At 63.7% G+C, this 19,897-nt stretch overlaps 1 protein-coding gene across 1 annotated transcript; it reads right to left on the bottom strand.

Annotated features, from left to right (window-relative positions):
- Window positions 1–46: 46 nt before the first annotated feature.
- Window positions 47–18,614, bottom strand: KRP23_10828 (Titin; the record flags this gene model as incomplete). The annotated part of the gene is made up of 3 exons (XM_067881313.1): window positions 47–3,362; window positions 3,412–17,448; window positions 17,509–18,614. The coding sequence occupies 3 exons, from the start codon at window positions 18,612–18,614 to the stop codon at window positions 47–49; spliced, it is 18,459 nt and encodes a 6,152-aa protein (XP_067740636.1).
- Between the last annotated feature and the right edge of the window lie 1,283 nt (window positions 18,615–19,897).

Raw genomic sequence — 19,897 nt, 5'->3', positions numbered from 1 at the left:
ATATGCAGGTTGTTAGCTACATGTAGTTAGCTACGACATGCAGAGCTTAGGCGGCGGTGGTGGTGGGGCCGCTTTTGGTGGGGTGGCGCGCTGTGGACACTCGCTTGGTGCCGCGGGGCGACGTGACCTCCGTCGTGATAACGGTGAAGTCTCCTTCGATGGTGATCTTGCGAGACGTGGTCGGGCCCGCAGTCGTCTTGGTCGTCACGGGTGACGAGTACGAAGTCGTCGTCGTTGTGCCTTCGCGCGTCACCTTCGCAACAGGAGGCGACGTGAAGCCGCCACTCGCAGACTTGGTCGTCTTGCTCGACTCTGGGGACGAGTACGCCGTGATCTTCATGTTCTTCGTCGCGCTCGTAGTCTGCGGCGATACGAAGCCAGCAGCAGAACTCATCGGGGATCCGATCGGCGACCTGGCCGGAGATCCTTGCGCGAATCGGTGCTTGAGCTGGCGACGTAGAGGCGAGTACGACGTGCTCAGCCTGGCCGTCGAGCCACTGCGCGCCGGACTGGCCACCGGAGTGCTGGTTCGGGACGACATGCCAGCTCCAGGACCACCCGTGATGAGCACCATGTCGTCGGCAAACTTCATCATACCAGAGAATAGCCGACTGCGACGCAGTTGCCGCTGGTTGTTGAAACCTTGGATCATGGTGACCTGGTGGTGCACCTGCTGCTCCTCGGTCAGGTTCAGCAAGTAGTCGGACACGTTCACACCCGGAGCACACACAAAGCCGAGCTCCTGGAAGTACGCGATGAGCGACTCGCCAGTGCCGTGGAACAGTACTTCGCCATTCTCCAGGATCAGAACATCCTCGTAGTACGCGCACTTCTTCGGCACAACCTGGAGCGCCGAAAGCACAAACTCCACTTCCATCAAAGGTGTCCCGTCATGGCCAACTCGAGCGTGGCACACCTCGTCAATCAACAGCGTGCGCTGGAACTTGCCTACACCGAGGCCAAGCTGCTGAACAGCGACGCCGGGGTAGTGGAACGACAGTGAGCGAGCAATCGTCCAGGTAGCACGCTTTTCTTCGTACGTGCCTGCGTTGAAGAAACCATCTTCAAAGCTCACAAAGTTCTGGTCGCAGAAATCGCGGGCAAAGTTGAGCAGTTCCTTCCTCGGCATAGTCTTCGACAGGCTTCGGCCGCGCTTCTGCACGTACGACACAAACTGAGGAAGCCATGTCTTGACAAGACGACGACGCTTCATGTTCCACCAAGCAGAACCCTTGCCTGTTCTCACAGCAACCGATGCGGACTTGTCTTCCCACGTCGACGTAGCGACACTACGTTTAGACCCATCCGTTCCAATAACCACCGCGATACTAATCATGCCGACATCGGCTTCATCATTCTCCTCGCGAGACTCCGTCTCCACAGTCGTGCTTGTCTCGCCGGCCACAGTCTTCGTCATCGTCGTCGTCTGTACCTCGATCATGCGCTTCAACAGGCCGCTGGAGGTGGTCACCTTGCGGATCGTCGTGCGAACCGTCTTCGTGATCACGCTTCCGTTGGATCCGACCGTGCGGAATACCTCAGTCTTCACCGTCGCACCTGCAGCGCCGTCCTCGTCGGTCTCCTCCTTGGTAGACGAGCTCACCAGAGTCGCGTCCGAAGCGGACGTGCTCGTGGTGGTCGCGCTCGTGACACTACTGTCGTCGACCTCCTCGCGAGTCTCCGTCTCCACAGTCGTGCTTGTCTCGCCGGCCACAGTCTTCGTCATCGTCGTCGTCTGTACCTCGATCATGCGCTTCAACAGGCCGCTGGAGGTGGTCACCTTGCGGATCGTCGTGCGAACCGTCTTCGTGATCACGCTTCCGTTGGATCCGACCGTGCGGAATACCTCAGTCTTCACCGTCGCACCTGCAGCGCCGTCCTCGTCGGTCTCCTCCTTGGTAGACGAGCTCACCAGAGTCGCGTCCGAAGCGGACGTGCTCGTGGTGGTCGCGCTCGTGACACTACTGTCGTCGACCTCCTCGCGAGTCTCCGTCTCCACAGTCGTGCTTGTCTCGCCGGCCACAGTCTTCGTCATCGTCGTCGTCTGTACCTCGATCATGCGCTTCAACAGGCCGCTGGAGGTGGTCACCTTGCGGATCGTCGTGCGAACCGTCTTCGTGATCACGCTTCCGTTGGATCCGACCGTGCGGAATACCTCAGTCTTCACCGTCGCACCTGCAGCACCGTCCTCGTCGGTCTCCTCCTTGGTAGACGAGCTCACCAGAGTCGCGTCCGAAGCGGACGTGCTCGTGGTGGTCGCGCTCGTGACACTACTGTCGTCGACCTCCTCGCGAGTCTCCGTCTCCACAGTCGTGCTTGTCTCGCCGGCCACAGTCTTCGTCATCGTCGTCGTCTGTACCTCGATCATGCGCTTCAACAGGCCGCTGGAGGTGGTCACCTTGCGGATCGTCGTGCGAACCGTCTTCGTGATCACGCTTCCGTTGGATCCGACCGTGCGGAATACCTCAGTCTTCACCGTCGCACCTGCAGCGCCGTCCTCGTCGGTCTCCTCCTTGGTAGACGAGCTCACCAGAGTCGCGTCCGAAGCGGACGTGCTCGTGGTGGTCGCGCTCGTGACACTACTGTCGTCGACCTCCTCGCGAGTCTCCGTCTCCACAGTCGTGCTTGTCTCGCCGGCCACAGTCTTCGTCATCGTCGTCGTCTGTACCTCGATCATGCGCTTCAACAGGCCGCTGGAGGTGGTCACCTTGCGGATCGTCGTGCGAACCGTCTTCGTGATCACGCTTCCGTTGGATCCGACCGTGCGGAATACCTCAGTCTTCACCGTCGCACCTGCAGCGCCGTCCTCGTCGGTCTCCTCCTTGGTAGACGAGCTCACCAGAGTCGCGTCCGAAGCGGACGTGCTCGTGGTGGTCGCGCTCGTGACACTACTGTCGTCGACCTCCTCGCGAGTCTCCGTCTCCACAGTCGTGCTTGTCTCGCCGGCCACAGTCTTCGTCATCGTCGTCGTCTGTACCTCGATCATGCGCTTCAACAGGCCGCTGGAGGTGGTCACCTTGCGGATCGTCGTGCGAACCGTCTTCGTGATCACGCTTCCGTTGGATCCGACCGTGCGGAATACCTCAGTCTTCACCGTCGCACCTGCAGCGCCGTCCTCGTCGGTCTCCTCCTTGGTAGACGAGCTCACCAGAGTCGCGTCCGAAGCGGACGTGCTCGTGGTGGTCGCGCTCGTGACACTACTGTCGTCGACCTCCTCGCGAGTCTCCGTCTCCACAGTCGTGCTTGTCTCGCCGGCCACAGTCTTCGTCATCGTCGTCGTCTGTACCTCGATCATGCGCTTCAACAGGCCGCTGGAGGTGGTCACCTTGCGGATCGTCGTGCGAACCGTCTTCGTGATCACGCTTCCGTTGGATCCGACCGTGCGGAATACCTCAGTCTTCACCGTCGCACCTGCAGCGCCGTCCTCGTCGGTCTCCTCCTTGGTAGACGAGCTCACCAGAGTCGCAGTCCGAAGCGGACGTGCTCGTGGTGGTCGCGCTCGTGACACTACTGTCGTCGACCTCCTCGCGAGTCTCCGTCTCCACAGTCGTGCTTGTCTCGCCGGCCACAGTCTTCGTCATCGTCGTCGTCTGTACCTCGATCATGCGCTTCAACAGGCCGCTGGAGGTGGTCACCTTGCGGATCGTCGTGCGAACCGTCTTCGTGATCACGCTTCCGTTGGATCCGACCGTGCGGAATACCTCAGTCTTCACCGTCGCACCTGCAGCGCCGTCCTCGTCGGTCTCCTCCTTGGTAGACGAGCTCACCAGAGTCGCGTCCGAAGCGGACGTGCTCGTGGTGGTCGCGCTCGTGACACTACTGTCGTCGACCTCCTCGCGAGTCTCCGTCTCCACAGTCGTGCTTGTCTCGCCGGCCACAGTCTTCGTCATCGTCGTCGTCTGTACCTCGATCATGCGCTTCAACAGGCCGCTGGAGGTGGTCACCTTGCGGATCGTCGTGCGAACCGTCTTCGTGATCACGCTTCCGTTGGATCCGACCGTGCGGAACACCTCAGTCTTCACCGTCGCACCTGCAGCGCCGTCCTCGTCGGTCTCCTCCTTGGTAGACGAGCTCACCAGAGTCGCGTCCGAAGCGGACGTGCTCGTGGTGGTCGCGCTCGTGACACTACTGTCGTCGACCTCCTCGCGAGTCTCCGTCTCCACAGTCGTGCTTGTCTCGCCGGCCACAGTCTTCGTCATCGTCGTCGTCTGTACCTCGATCATGCGCTTCAACAGGCCGCTGGAGGTGGTCACCTTGCGGATCGTCGTGCGAACCGTCTTCGTGATCACGCTTCCGTTGGATCCGACCGTGCGGAATACCTCAGTCTTCACCGTCGCACCTGCAGCGCCGTCCTCGTCGGTCTCCTCCTTGGTAGACGAGCTCACCAGAGTCGCGTCCGAAGCGGACGTGCTCGTGGTGGTCGCGCTCGTGACACTACTGTCGTCGACCTCCTCGCGAGTCTCCGTCTCCACAGTCGTGCTTGTCTCGCCGGCCACAGTCTTCGTCATCGTCGTCGTCTGTACCTCGATCATGCGCTTCAACAGGCCGCTGGAGGTGGTCACCTTGCGGATCGTCGTGCGAACCGTCTTCGTGATCACGCTTCCGTTGGATCCGACCGTGCGGAATACCTCAGTCTTCACCGTCGCACCTGCAGCGCCGTCCTCGTCGGTCTCCTCCTTGGTAGACGAGCTCACCAGAGTCGCGTCCGAAGCGGACGTGCTCGTGGTGGTCGCGCTCGTGACACTACTGTCGTCGACCTCCTCGCGAGTCTCCGTCTCCACAGTCGTGCTTGTCTCGCCGGCCACAGTCTTCGTCATCGTCGTCGTCTGTACCTCGATCATGCGCTTCAACAGGCCGCTGGAGGTGGTCACCTTGCGGATCGTCGTGCGAACCGTCTTCGTGATCACGCTTCCGTTGGATCCGACCGTGCGGAACACCTCAGTCTTCACCGTCGCACCTGCAGCGCCGTCCTCGTCGGTCTCCTCCTTGGTAGACGAGCTCACCAGAGTCGCGTCCGAAGCGGACGTGCTCGTGGTGGTCGCGCTCGTGACACTACTGTCGTCGACCTCCTCGCGAGTCTCCGTCTCCACAGTCGTGCTTGTCTCGCCGGCCACAGTCTTCGTCATCGTCGTCGTCTGTACCTCGATCATGCGCTTCAACAGGCCGCTGGAGGTGGTCACCTTGCGGATCGTCGTGCGAACCGTCTTCGTGATCACGCTTCCGTTGGATCCGACCGTGCGGAATACCTCAGTCTTCACCGTCGCACCTGCAGCGCCGTCCTCGTCGGTCTCCTCCTTGGTAGACGAGCTCACCAGAGTCGCGTCCGAAGCGGACGTGCTCGTGGTGGTCGCGCTCGTGACACTACTATCGTCGACCTCCTCGGTCGTCTCAGTGGTGGTCACTTCCGTCACCTCCGTCACTTCCGTCGTCTCCTCCGGCTTGACGTCGGTCGTCTCGACCGTCTCGGTGGTCACTTCCGTCACCTCCGTGGTCTCCTCCGTGGTCTCGTCCTCGGTCGTGCCCGCAGTCGGCTTGCGCTTCGGCTTGCGGTGCTTCTTCGACTTGGGCTTCTTGCCCTCCGTCACCTCGGTCTCGTCCACAGTCTCCTCCACGATCTCGGTCGTCTCGGTCGTCTCAGTCGTCTCGACCGTCACCTCGCTCGTGGACGGCACCTCCTCGGTCGTCTCAGTGGTGGTCACTTCCGTCACCTCCGTCACTTCCGTCGTCTCCTCCGGCTTGACGTCGGTCGTCTCGACCGTCTCGGTGGTCACTTCCGTCACCTCCGTGGTCTCCTCCGTGGTCTCGTCCTCGGTCGTGCCCGCAGTCGGCTTGCGCTTCGGCTTGCGGTGCTTCTTCGACTTGGGCTTCTTGCCCTCCGTCACCTCGGTCTCGTCCACAGTCTCCTCCACGATCTCGGTCGTCTCGGTCGTCTCAGTCGTCTCGACCGTCACCTCGCTCGTGGACGGCACCTCCTCGGTCGTCTCAGTGGTGGTCACTTCCGTCACCTCCGTCACTTCCGTCGTCTCCTCCGGCTTGACGTCGGTCGTCTCGACCGTCTCGGTGGTCACTTCCGTCACCTCCGTGGTCTCCTCCGTGGTCTCGTCCTCGGTCGTGCCCGCAGTCGGCTTGCGCTTCGGCTTGCGGTGCTTCTTCGACTTGGGCTTCTTGCCCTCCGTCACCTCGGTCTCGTCCACAGTCTCCTCCACGATCTCGGTCGTCTCGGTCGTCTCAGTCGTCTCGACCGTCACCTCGCTCGTGGACGGCACCTCCTCGGTCGTCTCAGTGGTGGTCACTTCCGTCACCTCCGTCACTTCCGTCGTCTCCTCCGGCTTGACGTCGGTCGTCTCGACCGTCTCGGTGGTCACTTCCGTCACCTCCGTGGTCTCCTCCGTGGTCTCGTCCTCGGTCGTGCCCGCAGTCGGCTTGCGCTTCGGCTTGCGGTGCTTCTTCGACTTGGGCTTCTTGCCCTCCGTCACCTCGGTCTCGTCCACAGTCTCCTCCACGATCTCGGTCGTCTCGGTCGTCTCAGTCGTCTCGACCGTCACCTCGCTCGTGGACGGCACCTCCTCGGTCGTCTCAGTGGTGGTCACTTCCGTCACCTCCGTCACTTCCGTCGTCTCCTCCGGCTTGACGTCGGTCGTCTCGACCGTCTCGGTGGTCACTTCCGTCACCTCCGTGGTCTCCTCCGTGGTCTCGTCCTCGGTCGTGCCCGCAGTCGGCTTGCGCTTCGGCTTGCGGTGCTTCTTCGACTTGGGCTTCTTGCCCTCCGTCACCTCGGTCTCGTCCACAGTCTCCTCCACGATCTCGGTCGTCTCGGTCGTCTCAGTCGTCTCGACCGTCACCTCGCTCGTGGACGGCACCTCCTCGGTCGTCTCAGTGGTGGTCACTTCCGTCACCTCCGTCACTTCCGTCGTCTCCTCCGGCTTGACGTCGGTCGTCTCGACCGTCTCGGTGGTCACTTCCGTCACCTCCGTGGTCTCCTCCGTGGTCTCGTCCTCGGTCGTGCCCGCAGTCGGCTTGCGCTTCGGCTTGCGGTGCTTCTTCGACTTGGGCTTCTTGCCCTCCGTCACCTCGGTCTCGTCCACAGTCTCCTCCACGATCTCGGTCGTCTCGGTCGTCTCAGTCGTCTCGACCGTCACCTCGCTCGTGGACGGCACCTCCTCGGTCGTCTCAGTGGTGGTCACTTCCGTCACCTCCGTCACTTCCGTCGTCTCCTCCGGCTTGACGTCGGTCGTCTCGACCGTCTCGGTGGTCACTTCCGTCACCTCCGTGGTCTCCTCCGTGGTCTCGTCCTCGGTCGTGCCCGCAGTCGGCTTGCGCTTCGGCTTGCGGTGCTTCTTCGACTTGGGCTTCTTGCCCTCCGTCACCTCGGTCTCGTCCACAGTCTCCTCCACGATCTCGGTCGTCTCGGTCGTCTCAGTCGTCTCGACCGTCACCTCGCTCGTGGACGGCACCTCCTCGGTCGTCTCAGTGGTGGTCACTTCCGTCACCTCCGTCACTTCCGTCGTCTCCTCCGGCTTGACGTCGGTCGTCTCGACCGTCTCGGTGGTCACTTCCGTCACCTCCGTGGTCTCCTCCGTGGTCTCGTCCTCGGTCGTGCCCGCAGTCGGCTTGCGCTTCGGCTTGCGGTGCTTCTTCGACTTGGGCTTCTTGCCCTCCGTCACCTCGGTCTCGTCCACAGTCTCCTCCACGATCTCGGTCGTCTCGGTCGTCTCAGTCGTCTCGACCGTCACCTCGCTCGTGGACGGCACCTCCTCGGTCTCGTCCACTTCGGTTGAGTTGTTCCGTGCGATTACCCTAGGGGTATTGTTGGGATGTTTCAGCAGCTTAGTGGACGTTTGCTTTGTAATGGTAGGCTTGGCAGCGACCATCTTCGTGCTTGCAAAGCTTGCTATCTCCTTTTGAACGTGAGGGGAAATCCTTGTAGACCCATCGTTGGACAAAGGTTTATCCGCTTCCTTCGGTTTGGCAGGTGTGAACAATGACATAAACCAGTTCGGTTCGTCAACAGCCTTCTCTTCTGTTGCAGACGTATCAACGTCTTCTTCGACTGGGACTTCAGTTTCCACCATCGTCTCCACCTCGATCGTCGTCACGAGATCACCAGCGGGGGACGTCTCCGTGCGCGTCGTCGTGCGCACCGTCTTGGTCACGATGCTGCCGTCGGCTTCCTCCGAGCGGAATACCTCCGTCTTCACCGTCTCGCCGGGCGCCGCGCCAGCCTCCTCAGTCGAGCTGATTGCCGTCATGCCCGCCGTCGAAGCGATGCTCGACGTCGTCGCAGCCGTCTCGGTGGCGGTCTCCGTCGTGGTCTCCGTCTCTACCGTCATGCTCTTGGCACCGCCCTTGGCCTCCGTCTCCGTCGTCGTCTCCACCTCGATCGTCGTCACGAGATCACCAGCGGGGGACGTCTCCGTGCGCGTCGTCGTGCGCACCGTCTTGGTCACGATGCTGCCGTCGGCTTCCTCCGAGCGGAATACCTCCGTCTTCACCGTCTCGCCGGGCGCCGCGCCAGCCTCCTCAGTCGAGCTGATTGCCGTCATGCCCGCCGTCGAAGCGATGCTCGACGTCGTCGCAGCCGTCTCGGTGGCGGTCTCCGTCGTGGTCTCCGTCTCTACCGTCATGCTCTTGGCACCGCCCTTGGCCTCCGTCTCCGTCGTCGTCTCCACCTCGATCGTCGTCACGAGATCACCAGCGGGGGACGTCTCCGTGCGCGTCGTCGTGCGCACCGTCTTGGTCACGATGCTGCCGTCGGCTTCCTCCGAGCGGAATACCTCCGTCTTCACCGTCTCGCCGGGCGCCGCGCCAGCCTCCTCAGTCGAGCTGATTGCCGTCATGCCCGCCGTCGAAGCGATGCTCGACGTCGTCGCAGCCGTCTCGGTGGCGGTCTCCGTCGTGGTCTCCGTCTCTACCGTCATGCTCTTGGCACCGCCCTTGGCCTCCGTCTCCGTCGTCGTCTCCACCTCGATCGTCGTCACGAGATCACCAGCGGGGGACGTCTCCGTGCGCGTCGTCGTGCGCACCGTCTTGGTCACGATGCTGCCGTCGGCTTCCTCCGAGCGGAATACCTCCGTCTTCACCGTCTCGCCGGGCGCCGCGCCAGCCTCCTCAGTCGAGCTGATTGCCGTCATGCCCGCCGTCGAAGCGATGCTCGACGTCGTCGCAGCCGTCTCGGTGGCGGTCTCCGTCGTGGTCTCCGTCTCTACCGTCATGCTCTTGGCACCGCCCTTGGCCTCCGTCTCCGTCGTCGTCTCCACCTCGATCGTCGTCACGAGATCACCAGCGGGGGACGTCTCCGTGCGCGTCGTCGTGCGCACCGTCTTGGTCACGATGCTGCCGTCGGCTTCCTCCGAGCGGAATACCTCCGTCTTCACCGTCTCGCCGGGCGCCGCGCCAGCCTCCTCAGTCGAGCTGATTGCCGTCATGCCCGCCGTCGAAGCGATGCTCGACGTCGTCGCAGCCGTCTCGGTGGCGGTCTCCGTCGTGGTCTCCGTCTCTACCGTCATGCTCTTGGCACCGCCCTTGGCCTCCGTCTCCGTCGTCGTCTCCACCTCGATCGTCGTCACGAGATCACCAGCGGGGGACGTCTCCGTGCGCGTCGTCGTGCGCACCGTCTTGGTCACGATGCTGCCGTCGGCTTCCTCCGAGCGGAATACCTCCGTCTTCACCGTCTCGCCGGGCGCCGCGCCAGCCTCCTCAGTCGAGCTGATTGCCGTCATGCCCGCCGTCGAAGCGATGCTCGACGTCGTCGCAGCCGTCTCGGTGGCGGTCTCCGTCGTGGTCTCCGTCTCTACCGTCATGCTCTTGGCACCGCCCTTGGCCTCCGTCTCCGTCGTCGTCTCCACCTCGATCGTCGTCACGAGATCACCAGCGGGGGACGTCTCCGTGCGCGTCGTCGTGCGCACCGTCTTGGTCACGATGCTGCCGTCGGCTTCCTCCGAGCGGAATACCTCCGTCTTCACCGTCTCGCCGGGCGCCGCGCCAGCCTCCTCAGTCGAGCTGATTGCCGTCATGCCCGCCGTCGAAGCGATGCTCGACGTCGTCGCAGCCGTCTCGGTGGCGGTCTCCGTCGTGGTCTCCGTCTCTACCGTCATGCTCTTGGCACCGCCCTTGGCCTCCGTCTCCGTCGTCGTCTCCACCTCGATCGTCGTCACGAGATCACCAGCGGGGGACGTCTCCGTGCGCGTCGTCGTGCGCACCGTCTTGGTCACGATGCTGCCGTCGGCTTCCTCCGAGCGGAATACCTCCGTCTTCACCGTCTCGCCGGGCGCCGCGCCAGCCTCCTCAGTCGAGCTGATTGCCGTCATGCCCGCCGTCGAAGCGATGCTCGACGTCGTCGCAGCCGTCTCGGTGGCGGTCTCCGTCGTGGTCTCCGTCTCTACCGTCATGCTCTTGGCACCGCCCTTGGCCTCCGTCTCCGTCGTCGTCTCCACCTCGATCGTCGTCACGAGATCACCAGCGGGGGACGTCTCCGTGCGCGTCGTCGTGCGCACCGTCTTGGTCACGATGCTGCCGTCGGCTTCCTCCGAGCGGAATACCTCCGTCTTCACCGTCTCGCCGGGCGCCGCGCCAGCCTCCTCAGTCGAGCTGATTGCCGTCATGCCCGCCGTCGAAGCGATGCTCGACGTCGTCGCAGCCGTCTCGGTGGCGGTCTCCGTCGTGGTCTCCGTCTCTACCGTCATGCTCTTGGCACCGCCCTTGGCCTCCGTCTCCGTCGTCGTCTCCACCTCGATCGTCGTCACGAGATCACCAGCGGGGGACGTCTCCGTGCGCGTCGTCGTGCGCACCGTCTTGGTCACGATGCTGCCGTCGGCTTCCTCCGAGCGGAATACCTCCGTCTTCACCGTCTCGCCGGGCGCCGCGCCAGCCTCCTCAGTCGAGCTGATTGCCGTCATGCCCGCCGTCGAAGCGATGCTCGACGTCGTCGCAGCCGTCTCGGTGGCGGTCTCCGTCGTGGTCTCCGTCTCTACCGTCATGCTCTTGGCACCGCCCTTGGCCTCCGTCTCCGTCGTCGTCTCCACCTCGATCGTCGTCACGAGATCACCAGCGGGGGACGTCTCCGTGCGCGTCGTCGTGCGCACCGTCTTGGTCACGATGCTGCCGTCGGCTTCCTCCGAGCGGAATACCTCCGTCTTCACCGTCTCGCCGGGCGCCGCGCCAGCCTCCTCAGTCGAGCTGATTGCCGTCATGCCCGCCGTCGAAGCGATGCTCGACGTCGTCGCAGCCGTCTCGGTGGCGGTCTCCGTCGTGGTCTCCGTCTCTACCGTCATGCTCTTGGCACCGCCCTTGGCCTCCGTCTCCGTCGTCGTCTCCACCTCGATCGTCGTCACGAGATCACCAGCGGGGGACGTCTCCGTGCGCGTCGTCGTGCGCACCGTCTTGGTCACGATGCTGCCGTCGGCTTCCTCCGAGCGGAATACCTCCGTCTTCACCGTCTCGCCGGGCGCCGCGCCAGCCTCCTCAGTCGAGCTGATTGCCGTCATGCCCGCCGTCGAAGCGATGCTCGACGTCGTCGCAGCCGTCTCGGTGGCGGTCTCCGTCGTGGTCTCCGTCTCTACCGTCATGCTCTTGGCACCGCCCTTGGCCTCCGTCTCCGTCGTCGTCTCCACCTCGATCGTCGTCACGAGATCACCAGCGGGGGACGTCTCCGTGCGCGTCGTCGTGCGCACCGTCTTGGTCACGATGCTGCCGTCGGCTTCCTCCGAGCGGAATACCTCCGTCTTCACCGTCTCGCCGGGCGCCGCGCCAGCCTCCTCAGTCGAGCTGATTGCCGTCATGCCCGCCGTCGAAGCGATGCTCGACGTCGTCGCAGCCGTCTCGGTGGCGGTCTCCGTCGTGGTCTCCGTCTCTACCGTCATGCTCTTGGCACCGCCCTTGGCCTCCGTCTCCGTCGTCGTCTCCACCTCGATCGTCGTCACGAGATCACCAGCGGGGGACGTCTCCGTGCGCGTCGTCGTGCGCACCGTCTTGGTCACGATGCTGCCGTCGGCTTCCTCCGAGCGGAATACCTCCGTCTTCACCGTCTCGCCGGGCGCCGCGCCAGCCTCCTCAGTCGAGCTGATTGCCGTCATGCCCGCCGTCGAAGCGATGCTCGACGTCGTCGCAGCCGTCTCGGTGGCGGTCTCCGTCGTGGTCTCCGTCTCTACCGTCATGCTCTTGGCACCGCCCTTGGCCTCCGTCTCCGTCGTCGTCTCCACCTCGATCGTCGTCACGAGATCACCAGCGGGGGACGTCTCCGTGCGCGTCGTCGTGCGCACCGTCTTGGTCACGATGCTGCCGTCGGCTTCCTCCGAGCGGAATACCTCCGTCTTCACCGTCTCGCCGGGCGCCGCGCCAGCCTCCTCAGTCGAGCTGATTGCCGTCATGCCCGCCGTCGAAGCGATGCTCGACGTCGTCGCAGCCGTCTCGGTGGCGGTCTCCGTCGTGGTCTCCGTCTCTACCGTCATGCTCTTGGCACCGCCCTTGGCCTCCGTCTCCGTCGTCGTCTCCACCTCGATCGTCGTCACGAGATCACCAGCGGGGGACGTCTCCGTGCGCGTCGTCGTGCGCACCGTCTTGGTCACGATGCTGCCGTCGGCTTCCTCCGAGCGGAATACCTCCGTCTTCACCGTCTCGCCGGGCGCCGCGCCAGCCTCCTCAGTCGAGCTGATTGCCGTCATGCCCGCCGTCGAAGCGATGCTCGACGTCGTCGCAGCCGTCTCGGTGGCGGTCTCCGTCGTGGTCTCCGTCTCTACCGTCATGCTCTTGGCACCGCCCTTGGCCTCCGTCTCCGTCGTCGTCTCCACCTCGATCGTCGTCACGAGATCACCAGCGGGGGACGTCTCCGTGCGCGTCGTCGTGCGCACCGTCTTGGTCACGATGCTGCCGTCGGCTTCCTCCGAGCGGAATACCTCCGTCTTCACCGTCTCGCCGGGCGCCGCGCCAGCCTCCTCAGTCGAGCTGATTGCCGTCATGCCCGCCGTCGAAGCGATGCTCGACGTCGTCGCAGCCGTCTCGGTGGCGGTCTCCGTCGTGGTCTCCGTCTCTACCGTCATGCTCTTGGCACCGCCCTTGGCCTCCGTCTCCGTCGTCGTCTCCACCTCGATCGTCGTCACGAGATCACCAGCGGGGGACGTCTCCGTGCGCGTCGTCGTGCGCACCGTCTTGGTCACGATGCTGCCGTCGGCTTCCTCCGAGCGGAATACCTCCGTCTTCACCGTCTCGCCGGGCGCCGCGCCAGCCTCCTCAGTCGAGCTGATTGCCGTCATGCCCGCCGTCGAAGCGATGCTCGACGTCGTCGCAGCCGTCTCGGTGGCGGTCTCCGTCGTGGTCTCCGTCTCTACCGTCATGCTCTTGGCACCGCCCTTGGCCTCCGTCTCCGTCGTCGTCTCCACCTCGATCGTCGTCACGAGATCACCAGCGGGGGACGTCTCCGTGCGCGTCGTCGTGCGCACCGTCTTGGTCACGATGCTGCCGTCGGCTTCCTCCGAGCGGAATACCTCCGTCTTCACCGTCTCGCCGGGCGCCGCGCCAGCCTCCTCAGTCGAGCTGATTGCCGTCATGCCCGCCGTCGAAGCGATGCTCGACGTCGTCGCAGCCGTCTCGGTGGCGGTCTCCGTCGTGGTCTCCGTCTCTACCGTCATGCTCTTGGCACCGCCCTTGGCCTCCGTCTCCGTCGTCGTCTCCACCTCGATCGTCGTCACGAGATCACCAGCGGGGGACGTCTCCGTGCGCGTCGTCGTGCGCACCGTCTTGGTCACGATGCTGCCGTCGGCTTCCTCCGAGCGGAATACCTCCGTCTTCACCGTCTCGCCGGGCGCCGCGCCAGCCTCCTCAGTCGAGCTGATTGCCGTCATGCCCGCCGTCGAAGCGATGCTCGACGTCGTCGCAGCCGTCTCGGTGGCGGTCTCCGTCGTGGTCTCCGTCTCTACCGTCATGCTCTTGGCACCGCCCTTGGCCTCCGTCTCCGTCGTCGTCTCCACCTCGATCGTCGTCACGAGATCACCAGCGGGGGACGTCTCCGTGCGCGTCGTCGTGCGCACCGTCTTGGTCACGATGCTGCCGTCGGCTTCCTCCGAGCGGAATACCTCCGTCTTCACCGTCTCGCCGGGCGCCGCGCCAGCCTCCTCAGTCGAGCTGATTGCCGTCATGCCCGCCGTCGAAGCGATGCTCGACGTCGTCGCAGCCGTCTCGGTGGCGGTCTCCGTCGTGGTCTCCGTCTCTACCGTCATGCTCTTGGCACCGCCCTTGGCCTCCGTCTCCGTCGTCGTCTCCACCTCGATCGTCGTCACGAGATCACCAGCGGGGGACGTCTCCGTGCGCGTCGTCGTGCGCACCGTCTTGGTCACGATGCTGCCGTCGGCTTCCTCCGAGCGGAATACCTCCGTCTTCACCGTCTCGCCGGGCGCCGCGCCAGCCTCCTCAGTCGAGCTGATTGCCGTCATGCCCGCCGTCGAAGCGATGCTCGACGTCGTCGCAGCCGTCTCGGTGGCGGTCTCCGTCGTGGTCTCCGTCTCTACCGTCATGCTCTTGGCACCGCCCTTGGCCTCCGTCTCCGTCGTCGTCTCCACCTCGATCGTCGTCACGAGATCACCAGCGGGGGACGTCTCCGTGCGCGTCGTCGTGCGCACCGTCTTGGTCACGATGCTGCCGTCGGCTTCCTCCGAGCGGAATACCTCCGTCTTCACCGTCTCGCCGGGCGCCGCGCCAGCCTCCTCAGTCGAGCTGATTGCCGTCATGCCCGCCGTCGAAGCGATGCTCGACGTCGTCGCAGCCGTCTCGGTGGCGGTCTCCGTCGTGGTCTCCGTCTCTACCGTCATGCTCTTGGCACCGCCCTTGGCCTCCGTCTCCGTCGTCGTCTCCACCTCGATCGTCGTCACGAGATCACCAGCGGGGGACGTCTCCGTGCGCGTCGTCGTGCGCACCGTCTTGGTCACGATGCTGCCGTCGGCTTCCTCCGAGCGGAATACCTCCGTCTTCACCGTCTCGCCGGGCGCCGCGCCAGCCTCCTCAGTCGAGCTGATTGCCGTCATGCCCGCCGTCGAAGCGATGCTCGACGTCGTCGCAGCCGTCTCGGTGGCGGTCTCCGTCGTGGTCTCCGTCTCTACCGTCATGCTCTTGGCACCGCCCTTGGCCTCCGTCTCCGTCGTCGTCTCCACCTCGATCGTCGTCACGAGATCACCAGCGGGGGACGTCTCCGTGCGCGTCGTCGTGCGCACCGTCTTGGTCACGATGCTGCCGTCGGCTTCCTCCGAGCGGAATACCTCCGTCTTCACCGTCTCGCCGGGCGCCGCGCCAGCCTCCTCAGTCGAGCTGATTGCCGTCATGCCCGCCGTCGAAGCGATGCTCGACGTCGTCGCAGCCGTCTCGGTGGCGGTCTCCGTCGTGGTCTCCGTCTCTACCGTCATGCTCTTGGCACCGCCCTTGGCCTCCGTCTCCGTCGTCGTCTCCACCTCGATCGTCGTCACGAGATCACCAGCGGGGGACGTCTCCGTGCGCGTCGTCGTGCGCACCGTCTTGGTCACGATGCTGCCGTCGGCTTCCTCCGAGCGGAATACCTCCGTCTTCACCGTCTCGCCGGGCGCCGCGCCAGCCTCCTCAGTCGAGCTGATTGCCGTCATGCCCGCCGTCGAAGCGATGCTCGACGTCGTCGCAGCCGTCTCGGTGGCGGTCTCCGTCGTGGTCTCCGTCTCTACCGTCATGCTCTTGGCACCGCCCTTGGCCTCCGTCTCCGTCGTCGTCTCCACCTCGATCGTCGTCACGAGATCACCAGCGGGGGACGTCTCCGTGCGCGTCGTCGTGCGCACCGTCTTGGTCACGATGCTGCCGTCGGCTTCCTCCGAGCGGAATACCTCCGTCTTCACCGTCTCGCCGGGCGCCGCGCCAGCCTCCTCAGTCGAGCTGATTGCCGTCATGCCCGCCGTCGAAGCGATGCTCGACGTCGTCGCAGCCGTCTCGGTGGCGGTCTCCGTCGTGGTCTCCGTCTCTACCGTCATGCTCTTGGCACCGCCCTTGGCCTCCGTCTCCGTCGTCGTCTCCACCTCGATCGTCGTCACGAGATCACCAGCGGGGGACGTCTCCGTGCGCGTCGTCGTGCGCACCGTCTTGGTCACGATGCTGCCGTCGGCTTCCTCCGAGCGGAATACCTCCGTCTTCACCGTCTCGCCGGGCGCCGCGCCAGCCTCCTCAGTCGAGCTGATTGCCGTCATGCCCGCCGTCGAAGCGATGCTCGACGTCGTCGCAGCCGTCTCGGTGGCGGTCTCCGTCGTGGTCTCCGTCTCTACCGTCATGCTCTTGGCACCGCCCTTGGCCTCCGTCTCCGTCGTCGTCTCCACCTCGATCGTCGTCACGAGATCACCAGCGGGGGACGTCTCCGTGCGCGTCGTCGTGCGCACCGTCTTGGTCACGATGCTGCCGTCGGCTTCCTCCGAGCGGAATACCTCCGTCTTCACCGTCTCGCCGGGCGCCGCGCCAGCCTCCTCAGTCGAGCTGATTGCCGTCATGCCCGCCGTCGAAGCGATGCTCGACGTCGTCGCAGCCGTCTCGGTGGCGGTCTCCGTCGTGGTCTCCGTCTCTACCGTCATGCTCTTGGCACCGCCCTTGGCCTCCGTCTCCGTCGTCGTCTCCACCTCGATCGTCGTCACGAGATCACCAGCGGGGGACGTCTCCGTGCGCGTCGTCGTACGCACCGTCTTGGTCACGATGCTGCCGTCGGCTTCCTCCGAGCGGAATACCTCCGTCTTCACCGTCTCGCCGGGCGCCGCGCCAGCCTCCTCAGTCGAGCTGATTGCCGTCATGCCCGCCGTCGAAGCGATGCTCGACGTCGTCGCAGCCGTCTCGGTGGCGGTCTCCGTCGTGGTCTCCGTCTCTACCGTCATGCTCTTGGCACCGCCCTTGGCCTCCGTCTCCGTCGTCGTCTCCACCTCGATCGTCGTCACGAGATCACCAGCGGGGGACGTCTCCGTGCGCGTCGTCGTACGCACCGTCTTGGTCACGATGCTGCCGTCGGCTTCCTCCGAGCGGAATACCTCTGTTTTCGCTGTTGTACTGGGCTCAGGAGATTGTTGTTTCTTTCGGACTGACCAATTGGCGAGAATTTTTCGAGCAGCGGCCTTGGTGGTGAGTGGAGGGCTGTGAACGTGTTGCTGGAACCAGGACATGAGCCAGTCTCCAGCATCAAACCCACCTTCATCGTCGCTATCATCGCTGGCGGTGCTTTTATCCGAATGGAACTCGTACATGAAGGCGCCGGCTGCGGGTTTATTGGAATCTCCAGCTTGGTTCGACGATGGTCCAGATTGCTCTTTGCAGAAGCCACCGACATTCAGGAGATAGCTCTCACTTTCATCCGGTGCATCGATGATGGGTGACCCAGCAAGCAAAACAACCTCATCGGCAAGTCTAAGGATCGTTGTTGACTTGATCGTTGCCTCGTGCTGGTCGAAAAGCGCGCCAGATACGTTCTTGTCACTCAAACACATAGCCACATCCTTGTGCGGCGGACATTGGACACCCAGTTCTTGCACATACTTGATGATCTCACTCCACGAACCACTGCGCACAACCTCTCCGTCATGAATCACAATGACATTCTTCGCGCTCGTGCGGTCCTCCAAGGGGTCACGCAGCAGCGAAATCACGATGATCTTGTGCATCCACTTGGACACACGACGATACATGGAAATGAGCTCGAACGAAGACTCACTCTCCACCTGGGCCTGGTCCATAAGCACCACGTTGGTCTTGCTAAAGCGCAGGCCACGGCGGCGGATGGGGAACTCGGGGCAGTACAAGGTGAAGGCGCGGGCGAGCTCCCACGCCACCTTACGCTCCCTGGAGCGGCGCCCCGCGACGGCCAGCGCACGCTCGGCCATGCTCTTCTCTTTCTCTTTTTCTTGATCGACACTAAACTTCAACACATGGAATCGGCAAAACGCACGCGCCAAGATGAACAGCTCCACGGCGGTCACCGTCTCGAAGCGGCGGCCGTGGCTCATCACATAGGCCAAGAAGGCCGGAAGCCACTTCTTGAAATCCTCCTTCTTAATCTCCCCCACGGCCGTCTCCTCGCCCCTCGCGCCGCCCTGAGGCGTCACGACGGTGCTGGTGAAGAGCACGCCCGAGGTGTCGCCCAGCGCGCGCAGCGTCTCCGCCGCCGCCTCCTTGACGCCCATTGCGGCGGCCGTGGCGCTCGCGCTCCACGCGTGCCAAGCGAGCTCCGTGAGGCTCTGCACGGCCTTGGTCTCCTCACTCACGCTCTCAAAGTCCGCTACGGCGCGGGCCGCTGCTGCGGCAGTGGGGCTGGCTCCGTGCTGCTGTTGCGCCTGGGGGGTCACGTCCACCTCCGTCTCCGTGGTCGTGACGGTCTCGGTGGTCGTCTCGCTCGAGCCGTCGGGCTTGGTGACCACCGTCGTGACGGTGCAGCCGTCAGCGCTGGTCGTGACGGCCGTCGTGGCACCGTCTTGGGCCGTGGAGACTATGGTATTGGACCCGTCCTTGGTCGCCGAGACCCGCTCCTTCTTGGCCTCAGGCTTCGTGTCCTGCCGCTGGGCCTGGGCCGGCGGGCTGCGGGCCACCACGGGGCGCTGCAGACGCGCGTCGTCCTTGGCGACCTCGTTGGACTCAGTGCCGCCCATGCTTGATGCTTGCTACAGTAACTCTTTCTCCGTGTCGAGGCTGCTCCAGCACAGATCCACTCGATGTCCACGGAGTAAAAGCGATTGTGAAAAGGATCCGGAAAGCCAGCGCAGCCAGGTCATACCTGACGAAGATACGTTTCACATAATATGTACACACATATACATACGCGCTTGAAGTGTCTGATCTAAATCAGCTCTTGCCACTCTGCAAACGGGTCGTAGCTGGCGAGCTGGCCGGCGCGTTCAGGTGAGCTGACCGGCCTTGAGCTCACTGCCATCCCTTCGGTGCAGGAATTTTGGTCAGACAGAACGCGGCGCGATGGCGGCGCTGGACACAATTACGGTGTCTTCACCCACCACATGCTCTGGTCACCACAATCCACTCGAAGCGGCGGTCACTGTGTGGAGACCGCAAGCGGACCCATTCCTCGACGGCACACACCAGCACAACGTGCATGTATCATGTGATACGGCCCGCATGATAGCCGCAATTCTCGGCACGGCATCTGCGTTGAGCTCTGCAGGCGGTGGCAGGGGCATCCTGCGAGCTCGAGCCTCGAGGCCGAGGCCGCCATCCCTTTCAAAGGCGGCAACAAGGAACTTTGACCCGCGAACAGTGCGCGAACGTGCCCTGCTCTCTGGCGTACCACTGTCGAAAATATATGAGACTTCGTAGGCCCTTACATTCTGCAATACAAGCAGGATTTGCTGAAGTCTCCCGTGGCAAAAGCTGGAGGCTAGAGGCTCTAGTCCTTGGGCGTCGGGTGCGGTCGTGATGCGGCTTAGCTGCCGCTGTCGAGGACTGTGGCTGTGTCTACACAAAAACAAGATAGCGAGGGCGTCCGCTACGATGCGCAACCACCAAGCAAATTCATCAATGGCGTCCTGTCATTGGCTGAAATCTACCTGTGGTGTGCACCACACCGCGACATCTCATTTCTGGACCCTTTTGCCAAGAAACGCTTGAAGAGTCGTCAAATGAAGACTCGCGGCATGGACCGACTGCAGCGTCTCTTTGGCAACCTGCCGGGGTGATCCCGGCGGCGACAGCCCGCTGGTACACACGGCCAAGAAGGTGCACATCTCGTCGCTGGCGTTGCTCGAGATGCTGAAACACGGTAAGATCTCGACGTGTATAGTATGTCATTTATCCACTAGCCAATTCATTGTTTTTATAGCGTACGCTGCCAGGCCACGCTGGCATGCTCATTACGGTGATAGGCCTCGTGCTGGGCGAGTTCGTGGACGACTACACGGTCAACTGCATCGACGTGCTCGCC

Source organism: Phytophthora ramorum (assembly GCF_020800215.1).
Source record: "Phytophthora ramorum isolate Pr-102 chromosome Unknown Phyram_PR-102_s0011, whole genome shotgun sequence".
NCBI classification, from domain to species: domain Eukaryota; phylum Oomycota; class Peronosporomycetes; order Peronosporales; family Peronosporaceae; genus Phytophthora; species Phytophthora ramorum.
The sequence above is the reverse complement of the archived record's forward strand: the minus strand, read 5'-3'. Positions and strand labels throughout refer to the sequence as shown.